This window comes from Sebastes fasciatus, chromosome 1, assembly GCF_043250625.1.
Source record: "Sebastes fasciatus isolate fSebFas1 chromosome 1, fSebFas1.pri, whole genome shotgun sequence".
Lineage (NCBI taxonomy): Eukaryota > Metazoa > Chordata > Actinopteri > Perciformes > Sebastidae > Sebastes > Sebastes fasciatus.
In genome coordinates, this window is record NC_133795.1 from 4,845,177 (window position 1) to 4,872,420 (window position 27,244).

A 27,244-nucleotide genomic window follows, 5' to 3' on the forward strand; every position below is an offset into this window, starting at 1 on the left:
TTTGTTCACACCTGGCTAATAATGACGACGAGTGACATGGCTGCGATTAAATCACCCTTTAAATAGTTCAGTTAACTAAGAAGCCCCTTTGCTTATTACTCCTTTTGATCTTCACATCCACCTTCGCTGGGCGCACATGAAAAAGCCTAACAAGGTTCCCCATGTCTTCTACTGTAATATCAGAGCCTGTCTCATGTCTTTCTGCAGCAGGAGTAGGTAGGTGGCTTACTGATTGTGTCTGTGATGCGGAGACACACCATCACGCCCGACCAGCTGTCGGCTCCAGGGGTGTGTGATCTGTCCAGGCTGCCCACCTTCCTCTCCCATTACGTTCAATCATGCTGGGTGGCTGCAAGTTTAACTAGCTTCCCATCCTTTTCCATTTAACCTCCTCCTCTATCGCACACACAATAATCCTCCCTTTTTTTGGCACAAACAGGGAAAGGACAATGCAGAATTCAAATGGACTTCATCAAAAAACACTTAAAATGTCATCATAAAGTGTGTTTTATTCAAAATGTTCGTTCTGCGTTCAATCAGATGTTGTGTTTTCGTATACAGTATATTCTTAGAAACATAAGCTATGTCATGACAAGTATTGTGCATAAGTAATATCATTGTTGGAACAGTGACAAAATCAGTCAGATTAAGTGACTGGCACAGACTGTTAGATGAATAATGCAAGCTACAAGATGAAAGACGGCTTCGTCTTTTGTAGTCTGTCAGGCAGGAGACTGGGGAGAGCCATGACTGGCTTTAAGTCTGCATGAAGCATCATTCTAACAGCCTGTTAGTTTGCCTGGGAGGGGAGAAAAGAATGATATTGATTTTTTTTTCTCTTTATCATTGGAATTGTCATTTCACAGTCCTGTCACAAAGGCAGACTTGTAATAATTCTTTGTTTCTCAAATTCTATAAGGACCCGGAAAAGTAATTTTTCATCTGTGTTAATGTTCTGAGATAAAGTCCTGTTACCCTCCGCGCTCTCACAGGTATCACTCAGTTTGCATCTCCTCCAAAAGACGCGTCTGTCAGGCCGACCGGCTGTAGATTTCAGTGAATAACGCATAAAGTGTTTTCATCGTTCAGCGAGAACATTATTCAGTGTTTTGTCTCTGTTGGTAGCTGTGATTAATAGCTGTCACTTCCGGAACCGCGCTCGCATGACAAAGTATCTCGTGACCTTTCTTTGAAGGAAATGGTCTGTAGACAATGCAATATGAAGGTGTCAGAAAGCAATAAGTCAGAAACACAAAGGCACAAACATGAACTAATTAGAAAGCACTCAGAGAGCGCATAACTCTGGCAAGGCGGCACAGTCCTTTACATTTGTAATTGTAATAGCACAAAATGTTAAAGCGTTTCTAATCTGGATCAAAGTCTGCATCGAAATGTGAATTTTTTTCATTTTTTTATTCAATAAGTGCAGCAATTCAATACGAGTCTACAGCCATGCTAGCAGCTCTGTGAGGCTGGATTTTGCCACAGTGGTGCTTGGAGCTAAATGCTAACGTCAGCATGCTCATAATGTCAATGCTAAAATTTGGATGTTTAGCAGACATAATACCTATATACACAAAAATGACGCCCGGTTAGGTATGACGTCATCGACATATAGTAGACAACGTTAAAATAGAATTTTAGTCAGTGCTGCATTTCAATGTTTTGTTAATTTTATACTTGACACCGTTCACTGTACCGCCAATTTCATCTGTTGCCGTTTAAACTGGCGCATACGTACGTCTGGAACTGTTGGTCTGCGGGGCCGGAGCCACTCTCTCCGGCCCTGCAGGTCGATGAATCACGATATTTCACTCCAAACCACAAAAATCAACCTCATAGTGGAGCTAAAAAAGAAGTCAGGAGATTACCAAAGGCATTAGGATACATCCTCTGAAATGTCTGGCTGAAATATCTCAACAACTATTGGATGGATTACCATCAAAATTCTGTACAAAGTGGTGGACCGACCGACAGATCGATATTGCGATTCCTCTAGCGTGGAAAAAAGCTGCTGCTCTCCGTATGTAATTTTGTGTATTCTTACTTGCACAAACCACTTGTTCCTTAGCCCATTGCCTAACAAGTGTCATTGGAATCTGTTAACAGTTTTCACATTTTCTGCTAGCAGACTTACAAACTGGACCAGAAACAAAATCCTTCTTAGTGGAAGTAATTAAAACTGAGATGAAATAAAACCCACTTCGCCATGCAAGTGGGAGAAAAATCAATACTCACCACAGCAGATTTGCTCAGTTTTGGAATTTTGCCTAGATTAGTAGAAAACATACATACACATGAATGAAGTGGTGAAACTGGTGAAAACTGTGGAGCCATCGCTGTCCTCACTATCATGAAATGTTTTCTTTCCTCCTAACTCACTATAAGGGATATTTGCAACATTCAGATTCCTCTGTTAACAATACCGAATGCTTCTCTTATTACTCACCTTTTATCTCCTCAGCATGATGCGACCGATCAAATCGATCTCTGTGATAAACACTGTGAGCGTGCATCTCCAGGGGGCTCAGCCACTGATTGTGTTTGCATTTCTCCAGATGGTCACTAAACGGAACACTCATTGATCTGGGGAATGACTACCGGCGTCACATGTCTGGGGGCAGCCTGATCATTAGCAACCTGGACAAGGACCAAGACACCGGGGCGTACCAGTGCACGGCCTTCAACGCGTGGGGGTCCATCGTCAGCCGCAGAGCCAGCCTGCAATTTGCATGTAAGTGATCCCGCAACCGCTAACACGTTCCTGGCACCACTCTGGCACAGTTATGACATCCTGGCACGTCTTTGTATCTGCTGTATATCAGTCTGACGAGTGTGTAACACGGTTGTGGCCAAGGTCTTCTTCTTTTTCTTTTTTTTCATTCACTATTCCGATTTCTCATTTAGATTGCCTGAGAATAGATTTTCGAGAGGGAGATGGTAATCGAATGAAATGTCAAATGCAACAAACACTCACAGTGGGTGAGGCGGCTTCTGACTTCCTCTGAACTCCATTGATTCTCATTAGCGGTTCCAGCTCTGACAGCATCTATGCTCAGTCCGAATTGACTCATATTTTGCCAAGTGATCCGCCAGCCCCTGTGATTCACACTCTAAAAGGAGGCGAACAGAAATAATGCGTAAGAAGTGTTTGCATCTTTGTAATCACCCGCCACTTCTTTATGCATAATATATGCAGCAGATTGTGAGTGGATCAGACAGTGACGGGCTGTGTGTGCTGCTCTGTCAGCCTACCGCTCAGAAGACAAAAGGCCAAGCTGGAAAGTGATGCTGCGGAGAGTGGGATCCTATACAGTACCTTCCAGACATGGCACTGTAGAGGCACCTCTCCTCTCTTGATCAAGCATGCTGACTATTGATCATGTCCCAAGGATAGAGAGCATTTCACTTCCTCTCAGGAGATGGACTGCCATTATCCCTATAGCCAGTAATGAATCTTACTTGTGGGGACCGGGTGAAGAGCCGAGCTGCTTGACATTTATTGTCTTGCCTAATGCGCAGTGAGGGAGGTCTCGGAGATCAGCATGGCTGATACTCTGCTTTCCCGTGTAATGAGGCCACTGCCCTAAGATAGAAATGTCATGCCTTCCTTGCTGCTTTGCTTGCCTTCAAAATTCAGCTGCAACAACTATAAGCTCACTTGTCCTCCCACAGCTCACAATAAAAACAGCTGAAATGATGCATAGAATGAAACGCAAAACTGCAATCGACAGCATCAATATATAAATACGCTGTATCACTGATGAGTTCATCTCTTTCATACTGCCTTGAAGAGAAATCTAGTTTCATACAATCTGGGTCTTATTTTCATAGTTTTGGCGATCGTCATTGGTTATGTTAGCATTGTACTCATCAAGATGATTGCTGAGATCCGGTAACGTGGCAACATTGGCCTTCTGCTAGTGCACATTAATGTTTCTCTACTGGCCCTGTCCTCTCAGTCCCGCTTGGCTCAGACTACATTGAGATAACGTCACTCATTATTACTATTATTATTATTTATATAAACTTTAATCATTTAAAAACAACTTGTGATAGAAAGAGTAAAAGTTGACCTTGTTTGTGGTTGGAGGTGTCCTGTCAACATCGTTCATAATGGCAGTTTATGCGGATAAATGCTTTTTAGGCGACAGGATGTTTTCATGTAGTACCACGAGTAACCACTGGGGGAAGTTAACAGCAAGACTAACGTCTTGTTTCTGTAATTCTATTGCATGGTTCGACTGGACTCAACTCACGTTTGGTACCAGGCCTTTTTCTCTATTTCGTTTTCCACTGCGGATAGTAGCCCCTCAGTGTCGGTTGGATTTTCAGCTGATCGCCATAGCGACGCCGCATGAAACTGACGTGACATCATCTTCAATGCCACACTGAATGCTTTCATCGGCAGCCAAACAGACGATCGTCTACACTTCGTCAATAGTATGGCGTAGTGTGCAGTATAGTTTCGCAGGCTGTCATTTTTTTAAAATTCTGGGTCGAGTCAATAAAAAAATTGCGGTCGCCATTGACGGCAGCTTGGCTATTTGAAAAATGGTTGGCTTTTGCAGGATGTCCCGTGTCACGCTGGTGACGATTCTCTCTGACCAATCAGTGGTCTGCAGTGTTGTAACTCCACCTTTTAGTATTGACTACCTCGTTCGCTTGGAACGAGGTGGTACCAGGTACTATCCACAACTGTTGCTAATGGAAAATCAAAAAAGAACAAGTCGAGTTGAGTTGAACCGTGTTGTACCATGCAGTGGAAATGCAGCATACGTTGCCACGCAGTATCTAGCTCTCTTAGTAATACATCCATGCAGTTTACAGACCAACTTCCTCGTTCAACTTTGATCTACTACGAACAGTTTGCCGGTGTAGTGAGGAATCAGCATTTTATGTACATTCACTTTTAGCTTTACCTCCAAATAAATGGGCTGAAAGCTGCATTAATCATGTTTGTATATTAACAATAGCTCAAATGACTGTGTGTGGTGTGAAATGTGTCCCTTATGGTGACAAACCCCGCAAAAAAAAATCCACCTGACTGTGCAGTTCACCTCTGCTCTGTGGAGCCCTTCAGCATCTTTCAGCTCGCTGTTTGGTTTTGTCGTACGGCCCTCAACTGTCCTGTTTGCTTCAGTCTCAGCGCTCTCATCAGTGTCATCGCCAGCAGCTGGCAGCTGTGTTAGTGATGATAAACCCAATGAACACCACCTGCATCAGCACCAAACAACAGAGAGACACAGTTAGTCACTAGCTGGTGAACATAGTGGAACATTTAGGAGGAAAAAGAGCCAGATAGTTCCTTGGAGAATCGGTGGAGACCAAAAACAGAGCTAAAAGAGAGTACTTATTGGATTTATATTTGTTGCAAGAAACACAGCTCCAAAAATAAATGATAGTGTTGCTGCATGTTCTGCTGAATGTTTAAATAAGCAACTGTTTGCAAACACCATCTCACCGTAACACCATAATAAACGCCATATCAGCTTTTTCAAGGTGATAATGTGTCACTGTTGTGCTAACAGCAGCTCTTTAGAGGCCAAAAAATAAATGAATACTGCTTTAAATAGGCTGTTGGCTTGTTTACAACCTGTCTTGTTTGAATGCTCAATTTTGCTCAATGATGTCATCCAGTTCCCAATTCTCAGTAATTGCTTTATTGTGCCATCATAAGGGATGGAAACAATATCCAAGTAAGAAAATAAGACCCGGGTTGTAATAAACTTTTTTTTTTTTTTAAGATAGCAAACATAAATTGAGACTGCTGCATTGTGGGGCTGCTGCAGCTTTGCTCAAGAACACTGCTGGTCACAATATATAACGGGGAATGTCTATACGGCGGCGCCATTGCCCAGACCAATCATCTTTGAGCCGTAATGGTTGCTCTCTGTAATCTCTAGGCCAGCCATTCTTTTAGGGAAGAGACGGATTCTGCTTACAAAAGAATCACTGCAGCTACAGTGAGTTTGGCCTCCAGCTCTCAGAGTTACAGTGTGTGGTCAGTTCACTCCAGTGAAGCCCATTATTCTTCTGCTCAGAGGCCAGAGAAGACAGAAGTGTATCCCCTCCAGCACTGTGCCCTCTTATTTGCCATTTTGCACGATCTTGGCGAAGAAGTCATCCTTTACTCGTCCACAAGTCATTATTAGCTCTTCGATTCACCGTATTAATAATTATTAACTCCTGTTATGCCGGTGCTTTTTCAATCCCCCGGATATATATCTCGCTCGCTCCTCCTCTGAATCTCCACTCTGTATTTACTAACGCAGCCTGATGAGATCAGAAGGACGTCGTCTCTGTCTGTATTTTGAAGTCAGCCATCTCCTCCTGTGGCCTCCTCGGTGTCCTACCGTGACTTGGCTCTGTTTGATTCCACTGCGGTCATCAGAGAGCTGCTCATTAATCTTACCAACACTCTGTCCCACTTCTCTCCATAATCTTCCTCCTCCTAATTTCCCTTATCGGTCACACTGACTTTCTTTTGTTTGTGTTTGGAAGGCTTACTCTAGGCTGTTAGCCAGAGGGTGCAGACAGAGTACAGAGCGGACTGCGGCAGCTTCCCTCCATCAGTCATGAAGCCAGGGGTGGTTTATCATCCCAGGTTTAGGTTTTGTCTGCCAGCGACTGCTCGTTCATTTGCAAAGGGATAGATTGTGCTGAGAGTATTGATGGGGAAGCTAATGCTTTTAAGTGCAAGATTACACCACATTTAATAACGATGTTACTTATTGCTGCTGCTGGCACCGCAAACTGTCATTTGTCATGCACACACCCCCGTGTTTGCTCAGTCCGCGCGCAACGTTCCCCCCCGCCCTGCTCATTTTATCCCATTTCAGCCTAATCTCTTCCCAGTGCTAAAGTGTGGTGTTGCAGTGTAAACATCACCAAGTCAGGTCCATCTATTTCATCAGCACCCCCGGATGCCTTTGAAAGTGTCGGAGGCTGTCAGGAGGTGTCCCAGGGCAATCAATGATGCCCTATTAATGTCCCAGTGCTCAAAATGTAACATCAAAAACATGCCTCAGTAAATCACTGAAGGGAGTTTGGGAAAACGTATGTCTACTACTTTCAGAACTATCCTTTTCAAAGAAAATTGAGAATATAGACTACATTAAAAACACACTCTCTGTCTGATATTCAGCTCTTTTTCGGCTGCAGTCTAATTTAATGTCGATCTTATTTGACTCATCAGATCTTGATAACTTCAAAACTCAGACGGTGAGGAGCGCTGTCAACGTCCGCGAGGGCCAGGGAGTAGTTCTGTTATGTGGACCACCTGCATATTCTGGAGGTAAGTTTGCTCTCTCTCTCTCTCTCTCTCTCTCTCTCTCTCTCTCTCCGGGTATGCCGCTTTCGCACCTCTTATTTGAACATGACTCATAACGAGTGGTATAAATCCCTCCCCTCGTTTCACATGGCAACCTTTGATAAAGGATTACTCCCTTACTCTTAACTTAATCTGTTTTTACACCCATTTATTTGTACAGTAAATATGCTCTTAATAATCATCTCCTTGTGTATTTCATACTGTACTACTAAGTAAATCCCTACTTGTGTGTTTCTTTCCTTATTCTGTCTATTTTTCAAATTATCTCCGCCATGCCTAAGCCTGTGGGGAGATCATGCGTTCGGTTGTGTGTGTGTGTGTCTGTCTGTCTGTCCACAGCTAATCTGGCATACTACGGGACCCAACAGCCTAATCTTGTTTGTGCACATTTATGACTGTATGCACAAGGACCTTTTGTGTTTTGGTTTGATTTTATTGACTGTTTCATACGGTCATTGACAGCTCACTCTTCACCCCTTTTAACCGTCCGCAAATGATCAACAACTGCTTCAACTGCTTCAAAAGGCGTTTCCGGCAATTGACTATAGGCTAAAAACAAGCCTCACCTATTCTGTTGCAGGCCACATTTTGGCCTTTGTCGTGGCTCTAAAACTGACATCTATTGAAAAGTTTGTTCTCATTTTGAACCGCAGCATCTTCAGATTAATTCCATACCCCCGATATGTTATGATCCACTAAAGTAAGGCACGATAGGAGATGAATTAATCCCCGTTTTTGTTATCTTCACTGCCATCTTGACTGTAAGGAAAGCCATGAGGGACAATTGAGTGAGATTCAACTCTTCTTTGTTTAGAAGGAGAGAGGGAGACACACCTGGCGGAGATCTGCACTCTACTGAGTGCATTTTTCTAGTTACAGCTGTGTGTTTCTCAAATTACTGTGAAAGGACTAGTTTGACATTTTGGTATAGACGCTTATTTGGTTTGTTGCTGAGAGTTAGATGAGAAGATACCTCTCTCATGATAGTCCGTTAAACGAAGCTAAAGCCTGTAGTGAGCTAGCTTAGCTTAGCATTGCACAAAGACTGTAAACAAGGCACCTGCAGGTGCAAAACGCGAGGCGCACCTCACCGCCTTTTTGTTGCCCGATCAGACAGAGCGTTTTTTACAGTTTGCTGCATCATTGTATTTTATATGTTGCTAGGCAACCACCAAATACTTTACCTTATTACAAACCATGAACTGTACGCGACCCAAATGTGGTAATAGAACAGTTTAAATGAATGACAACAACTTACCCGAAATCTAAAGAACTGCACTAATTTGCTCGTTTCTGTACAGACCATGGTAACTATGGTTGGTAAAGACATATAAAGCTCCGGGTATCCAGCAAAAGTCACCACAATGAGAAAAAACGCTAAAGACATCAGGCGCGCTGTTCCGCACTTTTTCAAGTCGAGGCATTGAGGACGCTCCGGTAAAAACACGAGGTATACAGAGGTGGTCCTCTCAACGACCCTTAAAGTAGTAGTTGTTCTTTATCACTTTTTTCTTACGGGTTAAACAAAAGAGACGTTTCAATTAGTGAGTTTTAGAGGTGCTAATAGGAGGATTTTCATTCCCAGTCTTTATGCAAAGCTAACCAGCAGCTGGCTGTAGCCTTATAATCATGCACTAAACATCCAAAGAAAGATGGTTTAATTGTTCAACTGAGAAGCCCAGAAATGTATTCTTTAAATAAGAGGCCACAAATAGGAGATAAAGACGCAGCCCGCTCAGCCCCACCTCTCTGAGGACACGGACAATGGCTGCTGCCTATCTTGTCTCCCTCTTGATACAGTAGCTTGCACATTGGAACAACCAATTCCCTTCACAAGAGAAGAGTTTGTAGCGCAGTGCATTGTACAGCTGGTCTATGGGATAATGGGTCAGAGTACTCTGTGTGAAATACAGTTTGACAGCTTTCCTCTGACATAGGCCCAGGCTTATATGCGGTTGGCTGCTGTAACCGTAACACTATTGTGTTTTTTTTCTTCTTCACATATTCAGAAGTGAATGAAAGTAAAGCAGATCGAGCTTGCTGTCCCTTTTCTTCCCTTCTCGCCCTGTTGCTCCCTCTCTGGCTCTCCCTCTTTCACTCCTTTCCTCCCCCTCTTGAATTCTGAAAGCATCAATTTTCTTCGTAACCTTGAACTCCGCTGAACTTTATCTAACACCTGCTGCAAAAAAAAGCACCTTCTCATTTCACTTTGTTGACTCTGAATTCTGCAAAAAGCTTTTTCCTCCGCTGCCACATTCATCATCACATCACCCAGACACGACCAATTAAATACAATCTTGTCACAAGCAATTGTTAATGTGTCACATTTGTGCTCCGTCGTCGACATTTGTTTACTCAAAGGGCTTTTCTTTAGTGCATAAGTCACTTTTTTCTGTTGCATAAAAGCCCTTATGTTGTATTTCCACTGCTCACTTGACTCCCACTGCTCATTACAGCCACGTAGTTCAGATGGAGGTTATGCTGACTCTGAACTTTGTGGCTCCTGCTTGCCTAATCAGATGGAGGTTTGTATCTGCATCGCTGCTCCCAGCTCGGACGCTCGATCCCATCCAGAGCGGCGTGTCTTCTCCCTCGGGAGGGATGGGGGTTGTTCATCGGATATGATTGACAGTCATTGCATACACCTTTTGACTCGGAGCCCCTCACCTCAGAAGCGGTAGATTACACAGAGCTTCTCCTCGCTCCTTGCAAATCTGTGCAGCGCGCGCTTCTCAAAATGACACAGTAATTCATCATGGCAGGCTTCTCTTTTCTTATGGTAGACCTGCAGCTTGTGAACGGGGCATCACAACATGTTCCCACTTCCATAAGTCAATCCATCCATCCCTCAACCCACCCATCCATTCGTTCGTGCCTCCCATGAACCGACCAAGTCACTCAGGGACCCGGAGAATGGAGGCCATGTGTCAGGGGAGGGCCACTGACGCGCTGTAATCCATTTTGTTTCGCTCCCTTTCCTCGGGTCTCCCATTGCTTCTGCACTGATAGCTATTACATTTGCCCTGTCCTGGTACATCTTCCCAAGGAAACTGAGATAAGAGAAGGAAAATGACGTGATATGCTAAAATTTTTAGGCCACAGTGGGGTATCTCCTATCAGTTCATCCGTCCCAGCTACAGAGGTCGATTCATCTAATACTGTATGTGTGGAATAAGTCTTGAAAGAGTGGTGTCAGAAGACCAACGCTGTTCTTTTATTGTTTTCCTTTCCATTCCAGAGCTGACGTTTGCGTGGATCTTCAATGAATACCCAAACTTTGTCCAACAAGACAGTCGTCGATTCATCTCTCAGGAGACCGGGAGTCTGTACATCGCAAAAGTGGAGCCCTCAGATGTTGGCAACTACACCTGCGTGGTTAACAACACTGTGACGAGAGAGAAGGTGCTCAGCTCTCCCACACCGCTGGTCCTCAGAAGTGACGGTAAATAACTTGACAATTTAACTGACATTGGAAATAATCCATACATGTTACATCTTTATTTCAGCATATTTACATCTGTGGTTGCGAGTGGTCATCGCCCGATTTTATGTTACGTTTAGATTAAAACTGGGCTAAAAGAGATCAGTATTTCAGACCTATAGGTTACTTATTATTATGATAACATAATTGCAGTTTTCCAGTATTGCTATGATGATTTAAATTGTTGTTATTTTCCATAAATTAATATCTATTAAACAAGATATGATTGGGCTAAGCATAATCACAAACGTATTTTGTTTCTGCATGAATCAGATTAAATGCAACTGCTTTTTGTTCAAACCAGTCAGTCAAAAGCAAATGCATCACCTTAGTAAACCTACCTGATACTATGTAGAAACATTTAGCTATTTATCCCTCTTTTTAGTGGTTTACTTGACATTATTTAACACTATTCAAATATATTATAGGCATAATATATGAAGTCACACCTGACAATGTTTTGATATGGGACTGATGACACCTAATGATACTGTCGACAGCTCTACACTTAAGCTGCTTGAGCTAATGTTAACGTTAGCTTAACATGCTGACAGTGCAGACAGCTTCCCAGCTCGGAATATTGGACGTGTCAATTTGAGCCACAGCAAATTCATTTCAGAGAATATGTTTCAACAAGATGGTAGGACTTGCTTCACATTCGCTCATTTAAATTCTAAACATTTGTTATATTTGTTGTAATTCTCTTTACATCCTGACAGCCGTCAATAAATCAAATGCTCTGACTAAAAGAAAGAAAGGACATTTTGAGCGTCAAACACTTCATTTCCTGCATTTTGGTGAATTAAATATGCACCAATTTCACCACTTTTTCTGCACCGCTATGGCAGAAATGTCTTTATGTGAAGGAAAAGACCAAATTCAGACACCAGGTGACATTTCAATTTATTGGATCCACAAGAGTCTCAGCTTTCCAGTCATACCCAATTTATGCAATTCCAAGACTGTCTAGGGACCCCAGGATGCAGAAATATTCAAACTCACCGTTTTAGAATAGGCAAAAATAACACATTTATACTGCATTCAAAAACCTGCATGGGATTATCATAAAGTGTTCATGTCTGTAAAGGGGATAGAACCCATTCTCATTCACATATCTTGAGGTCAGAGGTCAAGGGACCCCTGTGAATATGGCCATGCCAGTTTTCCCTCACCAGAATTTAGCCTTATTTAGCCTCCTTCCTGACATGCTAGCATGACATGGTTGATACCAATGGTTTGCTTTTTAGGTTTTCTAGTTTCATATGATACCAGTATCATCACTCTAGCTTTAAGACTGAGCCCGCTACAACCTCTTAAATACAGAACTGTTGGCCGGGATTGCCGGCAATGGCGCGGGCCTCAGAGGGTTTGATAATTACTTTCTAGGGGTGCTGAGATGAAATTTAGGTGTGCTTGAGCATCCCTAAAAGAGTCTAAAACCATCACTGTTCCACAAGCTGCTAACTTGACAGCTGTGAGTACTAATAATAGCCATGTCTGTTGTTCATTATATGAACATAATGGTAATTTCGGAGGAGTGTCTTTGGAGGGAGGCCTGAAGGGACGGGCTGTTAGTGTTGCCGGGTTGGTGACTTTCTCGCTAGATTTAGCGACTGTTGGAGCTAGTGCTGCTAGCTACTATCACTGGAAAAGAGTTGAAAACACTGGACTGGGCTTTTCGGTTGGATAATTTGTAAAATCCAGTGCACTCTTTCAAGTTTCTCAACATTACCAACCCTGGTTTTAAACACTTAGAAAAGCTTATAAACCATTCATAAGAACAAGTTTTGGGTGACCAGGTTGGCTGGTGTGTATCCTCCTCCAGCACTTTCTGGACCACAATCTGTATTCATGATTAACATTTATAATTTATAAGAAAATGAAAACCCCATAAACATTTACAGCATCAGTGGATTTGCAAAAATTATCACTGCATTATTACAGAGTACACCAACCAAATGGATTCTTCACAGTCAGGCGACCCAGACGTTGTTGTTATTAGTGGCTTATAACTAATCAATAAAGCCTTAAAGAATGTGTTAACTATTAATAAAGCCATTGATTAGAACGTGGTACAGCGTTCACGTTAGTCCTTCAGATGTGAGCGTCTCTTTTCAGCCATTAGTCAGAATTATCCGACCTTTGGTTTGGAGCACAAAATGCAAAGCTGTCAAATCTTTCATGAGCTGAGTTATAGTTTGAATTACTGTTGACGTTTCTATACAGGACAATGTCACAAATCATTACTAACTAAACACTGACATGAATATTGAATACATTGTTTGTTGAAGGAGATGCACTTCTGTATTCTTCATGTTCCCTACGCTGGGTGTAAAAGACGCTAACACTTACTTTTCAAAGTCTTTAGTGACCTTTAATCTGAAAACATGCACAGGTCCCCAAATCAGCTCTTCCAGCCAGACTGCGGGGTTGTACTTGGTAATAGTAAAGGGCACGCTACTATCACTGTGAAGGAGTCTGTGACCCGTTCCAGTGATGTGAATATAAATAAAGTCATAAGTGAAGTCACATTGCCACAGGTGATAAATCGCTACTAAGCAAGTCTTTTCCCCTGATGTGTTCTCTGAATCTTTTATAAGCCACCTCTTTACCAGCCCTTCAGTGGTCACTCTTCTCGCTTTGTATGCATAAAGACTTGCTGTGTCACTGCTCTCTCTCTCTTTGATCTGACACGTGTATAATGTGCGCCGTTAATCATTGATGTAAAGAGCTTGTCTTCTGTTGTCTCCCTTTCGTAGGAGTAATGGGTGAATATGAACCAAAAATAGAAGTTCATTTCCCTGATTCAGTTCCAGCTGCGAAGGAATCGGTGGTGAAACTGGAATGCTTCGCTCTGGGAAAGTAAGTCAGCCTCGTCGTGTGTGTGTGACATAATCTGTAGGCTCATTCGTGCTTGAATTAGTGCTACTCAAGATGATTTAGGGATGCACAAGCGTAACATTACTCATTCTCAGATTCATCAATCCAGAGAGGAGAGCAAGGGGTCACAGCATGACAAGACAAGGGAGTGGAAATCAAAGTTCTTTTAAGAGCTTTCTGAAATCAGGGCAATCACAGTTTGATTTGTAGGGAACAATAACTCACAAGGCTTTTGCTTCAACTACTTTTTCTTCTGCGCTTAATCACACTTTGATCAGCGCGACTGACAGTTGCCATCATGGGGAACTTTTTTTTTTTTTTTCTGTTTCGCCTCTCTTGCAGCCCCGTCCCAGAAATAACCTGGAGGAGAACCAGCGGCGTCCCTTTCCCCAGCAAAGTGAAAATGAAGAATTCAAACGCCGTCCTTGAAATCCCTAATTTACAGCAGGAAGACGCCGGGACGTACGAATGCGTGGCGGAGAATCGGCGAGGCAAAAATGTTGCACGGGGTCGTATTTCATTCCATGGTTAGTGAACCGTCTCAAATTGACAGAAAACGCAGTGAGATGTGGGGAACAAATGTGTGTCTTGTATTTGTACTGGAAACATGCATGTGACCAGCAGCTTTAATCTCATTCGTTTGACAGGAAACCTATTTGTCTACAACATGCGGGGGCATAATGTTACCATGAAATTACAGCACAGGCTCCAGAAAAAAAGTGAATATTATTTCAGAGGCCCCAAATTTCCAGTCAATATTCAAATCAGTTTACCAACCCTGTATTATAATGAATGATAATCCACTTTAAACTTTGATGATTTAATGCAAGGCTGCTTTAACGGCTTCATGATTTCCGATACCACTCTTTGCTAATCCACTGCCTCTATAATTAAAAACACACGTTTGAAGGTAATCCTCTCATTTATTCCAAGCTAAACCTCACTGGCTCCAGACAATGACGGACACAGCTCTGTCCATCGAGGAGAACCTCTTGTGGGAGTGTAAGGCCAACGGAAAGCCCAAACCGTCCTACAGCTGGCTGAAGAATGGGGAGCAAGTGTCGGCTGAGGTACGGAGATATGTCTGACTTCTCAATGTAACACAGATGGGTGACGTAATGAATGCAGATGTTTCCATTCCAATTAGTTACACCGAATCGTGTAAAATGTACAGTTTAAAAGATGAACTTTGAACGGAGACTGTTCCGGATGAATGCATGCTCTGTATCAGAACTGACTTTTGATGGCTAGAATCAACCTCTCATCCATTTTCCACTTGCTAGGTAGAACTACTGATCATGAAATTCAAGGGGTACTCCAGTGATTTAGAACTGTGCTTCCATAATGATGCAGGCAGATTTTGAAAATCGTGACTATTAGGGCCCATTCACACCTGGTATCTGTCTCTGTATGTATTATGTAGACAAGGACAGCTGATTGCATTGTGATCTGATCTCAATATGCATTCATTTTCACATCACCTTTTGTGTGGAAAGACTTGCTAGCTACTGCTACTATTTGTAGCTTGTGTTTGGCTTGCTTGAGCTAACAGGAAGTGGTGGAGTTTGGTGACCTTTCAACTTCCGGGGTAGATTTCTTTCTTCAGAATGGTCACGCCTTAAGGATTGAATCGACACATGGCTGAGATCTGATGACAATATAAACCAGATGACCTCCACATGTGGTCTGGACTATCTTCTGATAACAATGCATTTTGATCCCTAACATTTCTACTTATCTAAGATATCCAGGTACAAATTACAAGTTAAGGCGTGGTGTTAATGAGGGTGTGTTCAGACAGAACGTGAGGCAAATCCTGTGAGATTGCACAGATTGCGCTCAAAAAGAGAGAGACTGGAGGGAAATTTCAGAGTTGTGAGTTCGGTCAGCGGCTGAGCTGAACTCCAACACACACAGTCGGTTAGCTTAGAGCAAACTACAGTATAGTTGTTTGGTGCAAATAAACAGCGGTCAAAGTTGCACAAATGACGTGAGGTGATAATTTGCTTTCTGTCTGAACCAGGCAGCAACATCCGGGTCTGAAAAGTGAAGCCAATGCTGAAGTGCGTTTAAACTTGCATTGTTTCTAACAGCCAGCAGGGGGCGACTCCTCTGGTTGCAAAAAGAAGTCTGATTGTATAGAAGTCTATGAGAAAATGAGCCTACTTCTCACTTGATTTATTACCTCAGTAAACATTGTAAACATGAGTTTATGATCTCAATCGCTAGTTTCAAGTCTTCTTCAATGTAGCATGATGTTCATTTAGTAAATTATGGTCCCATTTAGAGTCAAATAGACCATAAAGCAGGGGATGCTTTAGGGCGGGGCTACCTTGTGATTGACAGGTCGCTACCACGGGGTTGTCCGGTCTGGGAGTTGTCCTTGTTTTTTCATCTTAGAACTTTAAGTTCAAGTTCATGAACATTCATTTTAGCATTTTGGTCTCCTAAAAATGTTTTATTCAGCATACGGTTGTACTTAGCTCCACCCTTTCATGTCACTTCTGGTTCAAAAAATGCCAAACTTGAGGCTCCAACACCGTAGTCCACAAACCAATGGGTGACTTCATGGTGACTACGTACACGTCTTATATATAGTCTTTGGTCTGAACACACCCGTCGAACTCCACACCCCCAGTCTTTTTGACCCAAGTTCTTTGTAAAAAAAAAAATTAAGTCTCCGAGACCAAGATGATATACTCAGGTTTTTCCGAAACTCCCAATCGGACCCATAGAAAACATTATGTGATACCAAATATACCAATATGTGTAAAAGACAATAGTTGGAGTGCCACTTTAAATCAGCAAGTGAAGCAAAGAATGAACATTTTTTTTAATTATCTGTAGAAACACAGATGTAAATAGATTTGATTCACTGTGAAGGTTAGCAGTGTTTACGCGCTAAGGTGACTTTGTTTCTCACTAATATGTTCTATTTCACTAAGCTCCAGCTTTATAAATTGCATCTATAATTAAGATAGCACTGCGAGAAGCCACTCCCCCCGCAGCCTTGAGGATCTCTGACTCACTCATCGGGTTAAAAATCAATCTCAGTCATCATCCGAGCTGTCTTCATAGTTTTTCCAGCCGAACAACCACAGAAAATAAATGACTTTTTAATACGCTGCCGAGGCTGTTGTTAACATTGCTTCTCTTCGGTGTATCTAAGATGCAGGTTAGCAGCTTCCACCACTGCCCCCTCATCTCGTTCCCCCATTCCAAGCAGAACATACGTAGAATGCCACAAGGCTCTTTAAGCTTTTTCCTCTCTCTTTCCCCCTCTCTCCTGCTGTCCTCCTCCCTTCATGGTGCACCAGTAATTGCTGCTGCGCTTTTGGACATAATAGGCTGGCCTTGCAATGGATATGCAGAACTGTTTCTCTTTCCTCCTCAGGGCCGGGTACAAATCGAAAACGGGGCCCTCTCCATAGCCGCTGTAAACCTGTCAGATTCCGGGATGTATCAGTGTGTGGCTGAAAACAAACATGGCATTATTTATTCCGGTGCCCAACTAATGGTGTTAGGTAAGATTGCATCCCCTCCCTCTGCTTTTATCCTGCTTATCTGTCTGTGCGTTTGATCATCTCCTAAGATAAAAAACCAGCAGCCTGCTATAGCTCTCCTCAGCAATCAGTCTGCAGACTCATTTGATGTCACTATGGGCTCTGCCAGCAAAAAAAAATATGAATCTGATGGAGTGTCTCATTTTACTTTTGGTCGTTTCATCATATTGATTTGGATACTACAAACGCATTGCTTTGTGGCATTGTGCATGCTTTCTCATGTAGATGGGGTATTGATTTATTTGCAAAGCTTTGATGACTTCCATCTGATTGGCTCGGTGAGAAATTCAATTCCGTCTTGATGCATGTGATGACACTTGGGGGTCCAAATGATGGGCTGACAAAAATGTGATGATGAGTGTGGACAACCGCTGAAAGCTGCGCCGGTTGGAAGCTTTGTGAGGTGGTGGATGATGTGTGTAGCGTTGAAGGGGTGGGTCCATATCGCCTTGAGCCCAATAGGCATTTCTGATGAGTTCACGCTGAGATTTTGAGCCGAACTCGCTGAAAGCTGAGGGAGAGTCAATCTCGATACGACGCGGCTGATCTGCAAAAATACAGGTTGCCTATATTTCTTTTAATCTCATACCTTTTTTCTCTGCTCCTCAACATGCAGCTTCACCTCCCAGTTTCTCCAAAAGTCCATTAAGGGCCTTGCTAAAAGCTCGCTCAGGCAGCGAAGTTACTCTTGAATGCAAGCCCCAGGCCTCGCCCCCAGCAATTAGCCTGTGGAAGAAAGGGAATGAGATCCTGCAGAGAACTGAAAGGTAGGATAAAAGTCCAAGTGCATATTCCTAACAGCTTTTATTCACACTCACTGAGAGCCGACTTGTTTGAATTGTGTATTTGCGATGTGTGCAGATGCATAGGAGGAAAGGCTAATGAGGAGAATGAGGGCAGGAAACCCACCCACTAGGAAAAATGGCACATGGCTAATATACTGTTTGCATGTGAAAAATAGCTCGGTGTGAGGGATGAAGATGCCAGCTGGGTGGTATCGACACTGCACGCGTGAAATGTTTAAGACCATCAAAGATTCGCAAATGGAGTCGCTGCTGAAGATAAAGCTTTTGAGATAGAGGAAGTCAAACTGAAGCTGTTGTTGCACCTGCAATTATCTACTTTATCATGACATACAAACAGTGTTCGACTCAGGCAATCTCCGACGCCGCAAAGACAAAAGCCTCGTCGCAGATTTGAGAGCGGAGACATCTCACTAGATTAAAAACACACACAGATTTGAGCTGTAGTTTTTAGCTTTTAGCATCACCACATAATTGTCACTTGTTGCTGCAGTAGCTGCTGCTTAGCAAAAGTTACATTGTTTGGCTTTAGGTGAACCAACCCCTCAGTATACCACAATCTACAGACCGTTCTCATTCCGAAGGCTTTGTCACAGCCATCGGCGTTTGGTATCACCGCACACGGCACCCTTTAGCGTCGGTATGAAAAGCACCGGGCATTCCATTAATTATAATATAAAACCATCTGTGGGAACAGTAGACGCTCTAAGAAAGTGCGCCGGGAGTGTGGTGACGTACTACACAAGGCTTTCATCGAGGAGACCGCTATTCGTGTCCCATGAGTCACCTTACAATCAGCTTTTTGTTGTCTGTTTGATGTCATTTTCACTGTACAAACTTAGGTTTAGGAAAGAACTGCATGGTTGGGCTTAAAACTACTAACTATAGTGGTTTTGATGTCAAGGGATGTGACGCCAAGGGGCAGTATCTGACTAGTTTGGATGCGAAGAAGATTAGCAAATGGAGTCGCTGCTGAAGATAAAGGCTTTTAGATAAACAGAGGAAGTCAAACTGAAGCTGTTGTTGCACCTCTAATTATCTACTTTATCATGACATACAAACAGTGTTTGACTCATGCAATCACCGAAGCCGCAAAGACAAAAGCCTCGTCGCAGATTTGAGAGCGGAGAAATCTCACTAGATTAGAAACACACACACAGACATGATGCAGACAATGAGCGAACTTCAGGCACCACTTAAAGCGGCATGAAGTGGTGCTTCATTTAGTCTGTTGCCCTCCTCTGTCTCACCAAAAAGCCGAATTTGAGCTACTGCAAAGATACCGCACAAATACTAAAAGACCAATTAAAAGGTGGAGGAATCCAGAAGCAAATCAGAGGCAAGAAATGACACATTTGAGCAATCCATCTGCAGACTTTTCATCATCGGAGGGAGAAGAAAAGCGGTGACTAAACCCCGCTGCAAGCCAGCGCACGCACGAGAATTTGTAGCACACACACACACACGAACGTGCATGCAAAAACAACTGAAACACAGCACACTGAAAAAAATGCTTAACTTTGTGCTGTTTGAATCGCGCCCATGCTGCTTATGCAAAAGGAGGTCTGTAAGCGAACAATGCGAGCAGAGCATCTTGTCAAAACAGCACTGAGGCTCCTTAGTTGGCTCCAGATGGGGAGCTGCGTCTATAGCTGCAGAAAATTGGAAAAATTCCCAAGCTGACTGACATTTAGCACACTGTGCGTGAAGCCCACGTAGTCTTTCAAGGTGCACAACGCTGGATGTGCGCAGAGATTGGATGTGTTTTCTCATATATGCAGTCATGCTGTAAATTGCAGCACTGTTTGGAGAACTTGTGTACACATTTTTTGTCACTAAATACCAGTTAAAGGCAGTTTCACCCAGATTATGAAAAACACACTTTCAAAATACATATTTTCCTTGTGCTGTCTGGCCATGCAGACAGCTTTAGCTTCAGGTTTTATCCATCTCTGAAAGGGTTTCTGTTACTCTGGACAATCTACAGAGAACACACCGTCCACAGTTTTCCCCAGGACTGTTTCTTTGGTAGAAAGTATAACTCCACTAACAACTGTTCAGGTTGAGGTCTGGGATTCATCCAGGCACTGTTTCCAGAAAGACACATTGCTGTCGAGGTATTTTTCTATGTCTTTTTTTTCCGATTCTTCGAGCACCACAAACACATTTCTATTCGCCTTCATTGCATTTGGGATGGAGGCAGACGTCCCAGAAGCAGATATCTTAGTCCAAAACCTGGGCAAATAACATAAAAACAATACATACCACATGAAGTAACTGTGAAAAAAAGTAGTAGTTGTTGTTTTGTAATTTAAAGCAAGACTATAAAACCTTTCTTACAAAAGAAAAAGCTTGCTTCGTTAGTAATAAAACACACCACCTTGCTAAATGTAATACACAGTTTCCCTGCTACAGCCTTACTTGGTCTGGTATGGCCAGTAGCTTATGGTGGCTTAGCAAAGTTTAGGTAGATGTTGCTGAACTCAGTAGACGATTTTGTTAGCAAAATGACCAAAATGCATTCCTCCTGTTAACCTGCTGTTCACTATAGTAGCACAGAGAGTGCAGTCAGGCAGAATAGTCTAGTCTGCCTGACTCATTGTCGGACTCGCTGTCTGTGGCGCTGAAGTAGCTGACGTATTTGTAATTGCGCCTTTTTCTCTGAGTCCCGCCCTTCTGTCAGTTTCGTCTTGGATCTATAATATTCTCTAAACTATATCGCTATAGGCGGTTCGCTAGTTGCAGGTGAACGAAACAAACGTCCGTCCCGCCCTATTAAAAATGAAAAAATCCCCCACTGGCTAAACCTACTGTATAACTGACATGACTGAGTCAGTTCAATGACTTTATGACTCGTTTTTAGCCTTTAGCATCACCATATAATTGTCACTTGCCTGGCAAAAGTTACATAGTCTCGCTTTAGGTGAACCAACCCCTTCATTATGCCAGCCTTTGTCACGCCCGTTGGAAACTCATCCACGGCAACAGTAAATGCTCCGAGAATGTGTGCCGGGAGTGTGGTAACGTAGTACACAAGGTTTTCATCCAGGAGACCGCTGTTCGTGTCCCGTGCATCACGTTACAATCAGCTGTTCGTTCGTGTCCCGTGTTCACAACATTCGGTGTCATTTTCACTGTACAAACGTAGTAGTTTAAAGCCAAACTTCTTCTAAGTTCTTACCTAAACCTAACTATAGTGGTTGTGTTGCCTAATCCTAAAGTGACAAAGCGGCGGTATGTGACGAGTTGGAATCTGAAACTGTTTTCAGAAGGTGGCCATTTTCAAGCAAAACATTACATTGCTATTATAATTATTGATATTATAAATAGTGACTATACAATACATGGTATTTGATATAATTCAATTTAACTTAATTCAACTCTTTGTTTGTTTTTTCTTTTGACTTTTTGATGAATTATCCTGAGCACTTTTTGCTGGTTATTATAAACAGTGTGTTGCACTATTTTGTTGGTTAATATGTATGCATGTTCTATTATATCATATCATAGAGAGATATTTTCCCAGCGTGATAGTTTCCTCGCTGACCTTAGCAACATAAAGCCTGTGAAGCACATTTTTATTTATTCATTGAGTTATTCAGTGTTGCTGTTTGTAGAATATTTCTTCATTTAGTAATGTGTCCCAGAGTTTAGCCTCCCACTGAGTCGGGGTGATGGGTCACCCTGACTGCTGCTTCTTCTTTGACCGCCTCAAAGAATTTCATTTTTCTGGGCTTCAGTGGAGAGCTTTAAAGTACCACGAGGGTCAAAGTGCTTCAGAGGGGTTTCCATTGTGACAAGAATACAGTTAGAAACACCGTACGGTAGACTAACATGAAGACTAAAATACATTTAAAAAACTGTCAGATGGGAAGATGATGAATATCAGCACAAAATAATGACTTTAGACAGATGCAATACAAAGATCAGCTTTTCAGTCTAACTGTACACTCTCCACCTCAGCCAATATAGTAAAAATCTGCTCTGCTTCCTGCAGGATTACTTTGCTTCCCAACGGAACATTAAAGATCGCCAATGTGACCAGGCGGGATGCAGGCAGCTACACGTGCGTTGCTAAGAACCAGTTTGGGACATCGAGCACAACCGGGAGGCTGCTCATCACCGGTGAGTCCGGCACTTCTCCATCAACAACTCAGCCTTTATTGATGCTTCACTATACACCCTGCCCTCCTTTGTCAATGTTATTGTGCTAAGCTTATGTTATGCTTTCCATTCGAGCAAGTTTACACTGATAACTGGCAGATTTGCCTCTCAAGATTCGTGGTGGCTTTTGAAACAATGGGTTCTTGATTTCAAACAGAAGAAGACAAAAGCAGCTTCTTGTTTCTAACAGGCAAACATCAACTCTCCAGTCTGTAGGTAGCCTGTTAACTAACATTGGTTTTAGAACTCCTTCTCTGGCTGACTTCTCAATGGTTCCAGCTGACTCATAGGAAAATAAGAAACTTGCACGAGGGTCTTCAAGGAAGAGTTTGATATCTTGCCAAAAGTGCTTTCATGCTGAGAGTTAGACGAGAGGATCGACACCACTTGCATCTCTGTACACTAAATATGAATCTGCGCTCTGCAGTCGGCTAACTTTGACTGTTAACCAAGGCCTCCAGGAAGAGCGCCGAGCTTTGAAGCAAATTTTATATAGTGGCCAAACAGTGGAATTACAACTTCCATGTCCGTCACATGATGCCATTGGGTCCAAAAATACTTTTGCCCATAGACTTACATTAGGAAAGAGACATCTGTAACTCAGCGGATAATTCTTTTTGAGGTGAATCAACTTCCCAGTACGAACACTTGAATAGCCCTTATTTAAATCATTAGGTCCTAAAAGATGTAAAATGCACTAATAGCCGAATCCAGAGTGATTTTCCTTCCTCCGTTCATGTGAAATGAGCCCGAGAGCTGGGCCGAAGCCTGGGAGGTGGGGCTAAAGTAAACGCATACTGCGCCTGCTCTATGGGCCCAATAGATGCGGAAGATCGCCGGATGATCCGAGTACTTTATCACTCGGCAGTCGATCCATTTTGGCTTCAAGCACCACTGAGCAGCTTTCATAGGAATGAACGGGGCCCCGCCTCTGACGCTGTATCCAGTTCTCTTTATACATCCATGGTGGAAATGGGGGAACAGCTAGTCTGTCTCTATCCAACAGTAACAAAACAATCAACCCATGAAGCTCTCCTAGGCTAGCTGTTTCCCCTGTTTCCAATCTAAGTTAACCGGCTGCTGCTGGTATTTTTAAACGTTACCTACAGACATGAGAGTGGTGTCGATCTTCTCATCTAACTCTTGGCAAGAAAAAAAAATAAGCGTATTTCCAAAACTTCCCTGAACTTTTCCTTCAAGTAAGCATTGGTTGGCTACATAAATGATAATTCAGTCCTCTAATAATGCAGAGTTGGCATCCTCAGCAGGTGACATTTAGATGACATGGAAATAAAAGAGCAGCATTGTTTTTGTAATGCAGGGAAGAGATAGTCAGCCCTAATAGTAAAGTACAGTATCATTAGGACAAATGTAATACAAAACAAATACACAATGCAGTTCAGATGTTTCCGATCTCTTTAGTTTCAGGATGTGGAGAAATCCAAAGCTTTAACAAGCTCGTTGGAAAGCTGCAATTGGACATTTCTTTTCGAGTGAGGGGTTTCGCAAATTGTCAACTTCCTTCCCATTCTTTCAAAGTAAAGGTCAACCACTTCTCGTTAATCTATGCCTTGAGAATACCCTCATTTCTATAAATGTATATTGAAGTTTTATTGCATGTGTAACATTGACAACAAAGGTTATTATCAAATTAATATGGCTGGAATATGTAATGCAAAACAGTAGTTAAAAAAGCAACAAAACATTAAAACGTTAAAGGTCATTATTTATGAATGCAGTGACATAACACGTACATGTATTCCTCCGGTTTAATCTGTTGTGTGCGTAGCCACCTGACCTATTTTTCTCATTAGCTTCTATTCTTCGCGTACGCTGACAGCTGAACCATTTAATGTCATAGAATTTAATTACTGTGACCTTTCCCCCAACATACTCCGAGGCCTCCAATCCACCACAGCCACCAGTGGGAATGTGCTCCCATCTCTGTAATCCTGCTTCAAACATTTCCCTCCAAATTGATCCCAGAACATAAAGTGCCAACCTGATATGTCATTAAATGTTGCTAATGGACAGGCATGGAATTTGAGTGCTTATTAAAATCAGGAAAAAGCACACATCCGTGAGTAATTTAATGATGGCGACTTGAATTGGAGTGAGATGGCTGTTGCGGGGATCGCGGTTGGTGTTAAAGGTTCCCGTGATGGCAATATTAACATGCGTGCGCCGTCGTCTGTTGTCTGGCCAGAGCCCACCAGGATCACCATGAGGCCTACTAACATGGAGATTATTGTTGGCGAGAGCATCGTGTTACCCTGCCAGATTGCCTGCGATCCAGCTCTGGATGTTTCTTTCTCGTGGGCATTCAACGGCCAGCTCATCGACTTCCAGCGAGACAGCGATCATTTCGAAAGAGTGGGCGGGGTGAGTCATCTCAAGCATTACACACTACATTCTGGCTATTCTCGGATTAATTGGGACATACTGTGTGATGTGCAAGGGTATGCTCCGCTGCCCTGCCGAGGTCTTCTCAGACACCAAGCAGAGGAATTTATGCCAAGGCTCGTCCATTTGAAAGTTTCACAGTGGTCAGTGGTGGATGAAGAAGATATAGAAATATATCAGTTCTATTCTATCATTTGGTGTGCCGTTAAAGCTCAATGAATGGCACCGGCAGGTCAGTAATCGGGACCCTTACCTTTTTGAATTGTCTGTGCGAGCTGCCGTGTGTTACACTTCTAAAGATATATTGGTGAAATGCCATTTCAGCCATGCAGAGGGTCTTCATTAATAAAGTCTTTATACGCTCCATCCCTTCAACTTCTACTTCTCTTACCTCAAGGGAGAACATGTTCTTATCATCTTCCTCTGCCATAATTGAATTTGCATACCTATTTGTGAATCTTGAGCCCTGAAATAATTAAGTAATGAGCTAGCTGGCATTCACCAAGGGCAGGCACGGCACCAGTAAATGTCCGTTTGAAATCCTTATTCTTGGATATGATAATAATAAGACGACGCTTTGTCGAATATCTGTTCCTTCTGATGAAGGGCAAAGTCGATTGTTCAGAGCTTGTCGGTATGAAATTACTGCCATTCACGTGTTAAAGGTTGACGTTATATCCGAGTGCCCTGGCAGTGCTGTGGACATGCCAAATTCATATCTTCATGAATGCAAATGGCAATTACTAATGACATTGAACTGTGCATAAGAATATAATGAGATATAGTTTTCAGAGAATCTGTTTCCCCTGTCCAGAGAGATTACCAGCCCCCTGCTCAACAGCTTCTGATGAATTAATTAACATAATTAAAGCAAATCTGCCTCATCACTTCCTTCCTGCCAAGGCAGGACGCCTTGCTCGGGAGCACGAGCTCCCAGGTTGGCCAGGTGGCGGTTGACATTAGAGAGAGAATCAGACGTGGCAGTGTTAAAAGAAAAAAAAGAAAACTGTCAGGTGAAAGGAGAGGAGATGAAAGGAAGAGGTAAAAGAGAAAAGAGAGCAGGAGAGGTAGTCTCTTTAGCCCGTGGCCGCATAGAAGTGCCATTCTGCTCGGCTCTACTTTGTCAGGCGCTTCAGAGAGGTGGAGATCCACGGGTGTTCCTGCCCAGTTGCTGCAGAGGAGGGAGCTCTGATCACTAGCGGCCGGGGGTGATGAAATCTGCTCCGACTGCAGCGAGTCTTACCTGGCTCTCCCCAGGTGACTCGTTTCTAAAGCAACACACCGCTTTTCACAAGCTGCCGTGCTTTGTTACAGACCTCTTCAAGAGGTAACTTTCAGGAGGTGGACTCCCACGCGCAGTCAAAATGAGAACAGAACAATGTCTGGATGAAACGTCTTATTACAACATTACAATGTACTTTTTACCTTTGCATACATTATGTCAGTTTAAAGGATGTAGGCCTTTACACACCCGCTGCGTTTTTTCTTTTTTTCTTTCATGGGATTAATTTGCACGTCAATATATTTTTTCCAACTGTTGTTTTTGTCATGAATACCTTCACACAGATTTTCACAGAGTTGTCGCACCGCAGTTAAAGGCTTCAACCAATCAGGTTGTGCAGAACGGGTTGAGTTGCGCCCATAATTATGAGGATTTTTGAGTCGTTTATTTGTCACACCCCCGGTGTGTAAAGGCCTTAAGGCTGAATGCTATTATATATTTTTTGTTGATGTCAACAAATACCACCAGAAGACCAAAATCAATAATGAATTGATCCTACCGAACGCCCCTTTAACAGTGATCTTACAGGTTCAGTCCATGTCACACAATGCAAGATGAGATTAGTATCACATTTTTAGACATGCCAGTGTGATAAATGTCTGATAAAATGTAACTCTATAATATCTCATGCTTTTAAAATATAGTCAAATACAAGCTGTAGTGCTCCATTTAAAAGTGACAGTATGAACAGTGACAGAATGTACAGTATACAGTATGTGTCCATGGGCACATACAATGTTGTTATGGTCAGTGTATTCTGTTTCATTTAATGCTGCATACTGATCATTTTATTTCTAGAAGTGGGTCGTAGTAACAATGCTATTGTGAGCACTGGGTCCTTAATTTTCGGACACCGTTTGAATTTTCCGAAAGCTATGTTTGGATGACAAAATTTCACGTTAGTGGACGCGTCTCCAACCCTGTCTCCTACAAAATTACATTCCCTTACAGCTAAACTGTATTCTCAATTACGTTTTGAAGGAAACATATTGTCTCCCGGTTCACGGTCGCAGTTTTAAACTGTTTTAAACCGTTTTAAACCGTTTTAAACACGTGGTTAATGTTGTAAATTGAAACAAAACAAAACAAAACAAAAAATGCAACAAAACTACTTGGTTAGGTTTAATAAAAAAACAAAAAAACAATCATGATTAAAATAAGTTAATGTTGACTTTTAGTTTCTCACGGGACGCAAACACCGGTCTCCTGGGTTCTCCGGTGTTTGTTGACCCATTCACCACCCGACCTCGAAATGTAATTCACAATGCAGTTTCGTTGTATGAGAACGTAATTTTTAGGAGACCATGATTTAGGACCACCGTTTTGGATTGAGGA

At 42.6% G+C, this 27,244-nt stretch overlaps 1 protein-coding gene across 1 annotated transcript in view; it reads left to right on the forward strand.

The window, feature by feature from the left end:
• cntn3b (contactin 3b) overlaps positions 1-27,244 on the forward strand; it is a 63,926-nt gene that overhangs the window by 22,470 nt on the left and 14,212 nt on the right. Inside the window, exons 4-13 of the mRNA XM_074647059.1 lie at positions 2,559-2,734; positions 7,199-7,297; positions 10,572-10,775; positions 13,574-13,676; positions 14,037-14,221; positions 14,628-14,764; positions 17,089-17,218; positions 17,874-18,024; positions 22,058-22,185; positions 24,431-24,606. Coding sequence (XP_074503160.1) covers positions 2,559-2,734; positions 7,199-7,297; positions 10,572-10,775; positions 13,574-13,676; positions 14,037-14,221; positions 14,628-14,764; positions 17,089-17,218; positions 17,874-18,024; positions 22,058-22,185; positions 24,431-24,606 — 1,489 coding nt within the window. The remainder of the gene's footprint in view (positions 1-2,558; positions 2,735-7,198; positions 7,298-10,571; positions 10,776-13,573; positions 13,677-14,036; positions 14,222-14,627; positions 14,765-17,088; positions 17,219-17,873; positions 18,025-22,057; positions 22,186-24,430; positions 24,607-27,244) is intronic.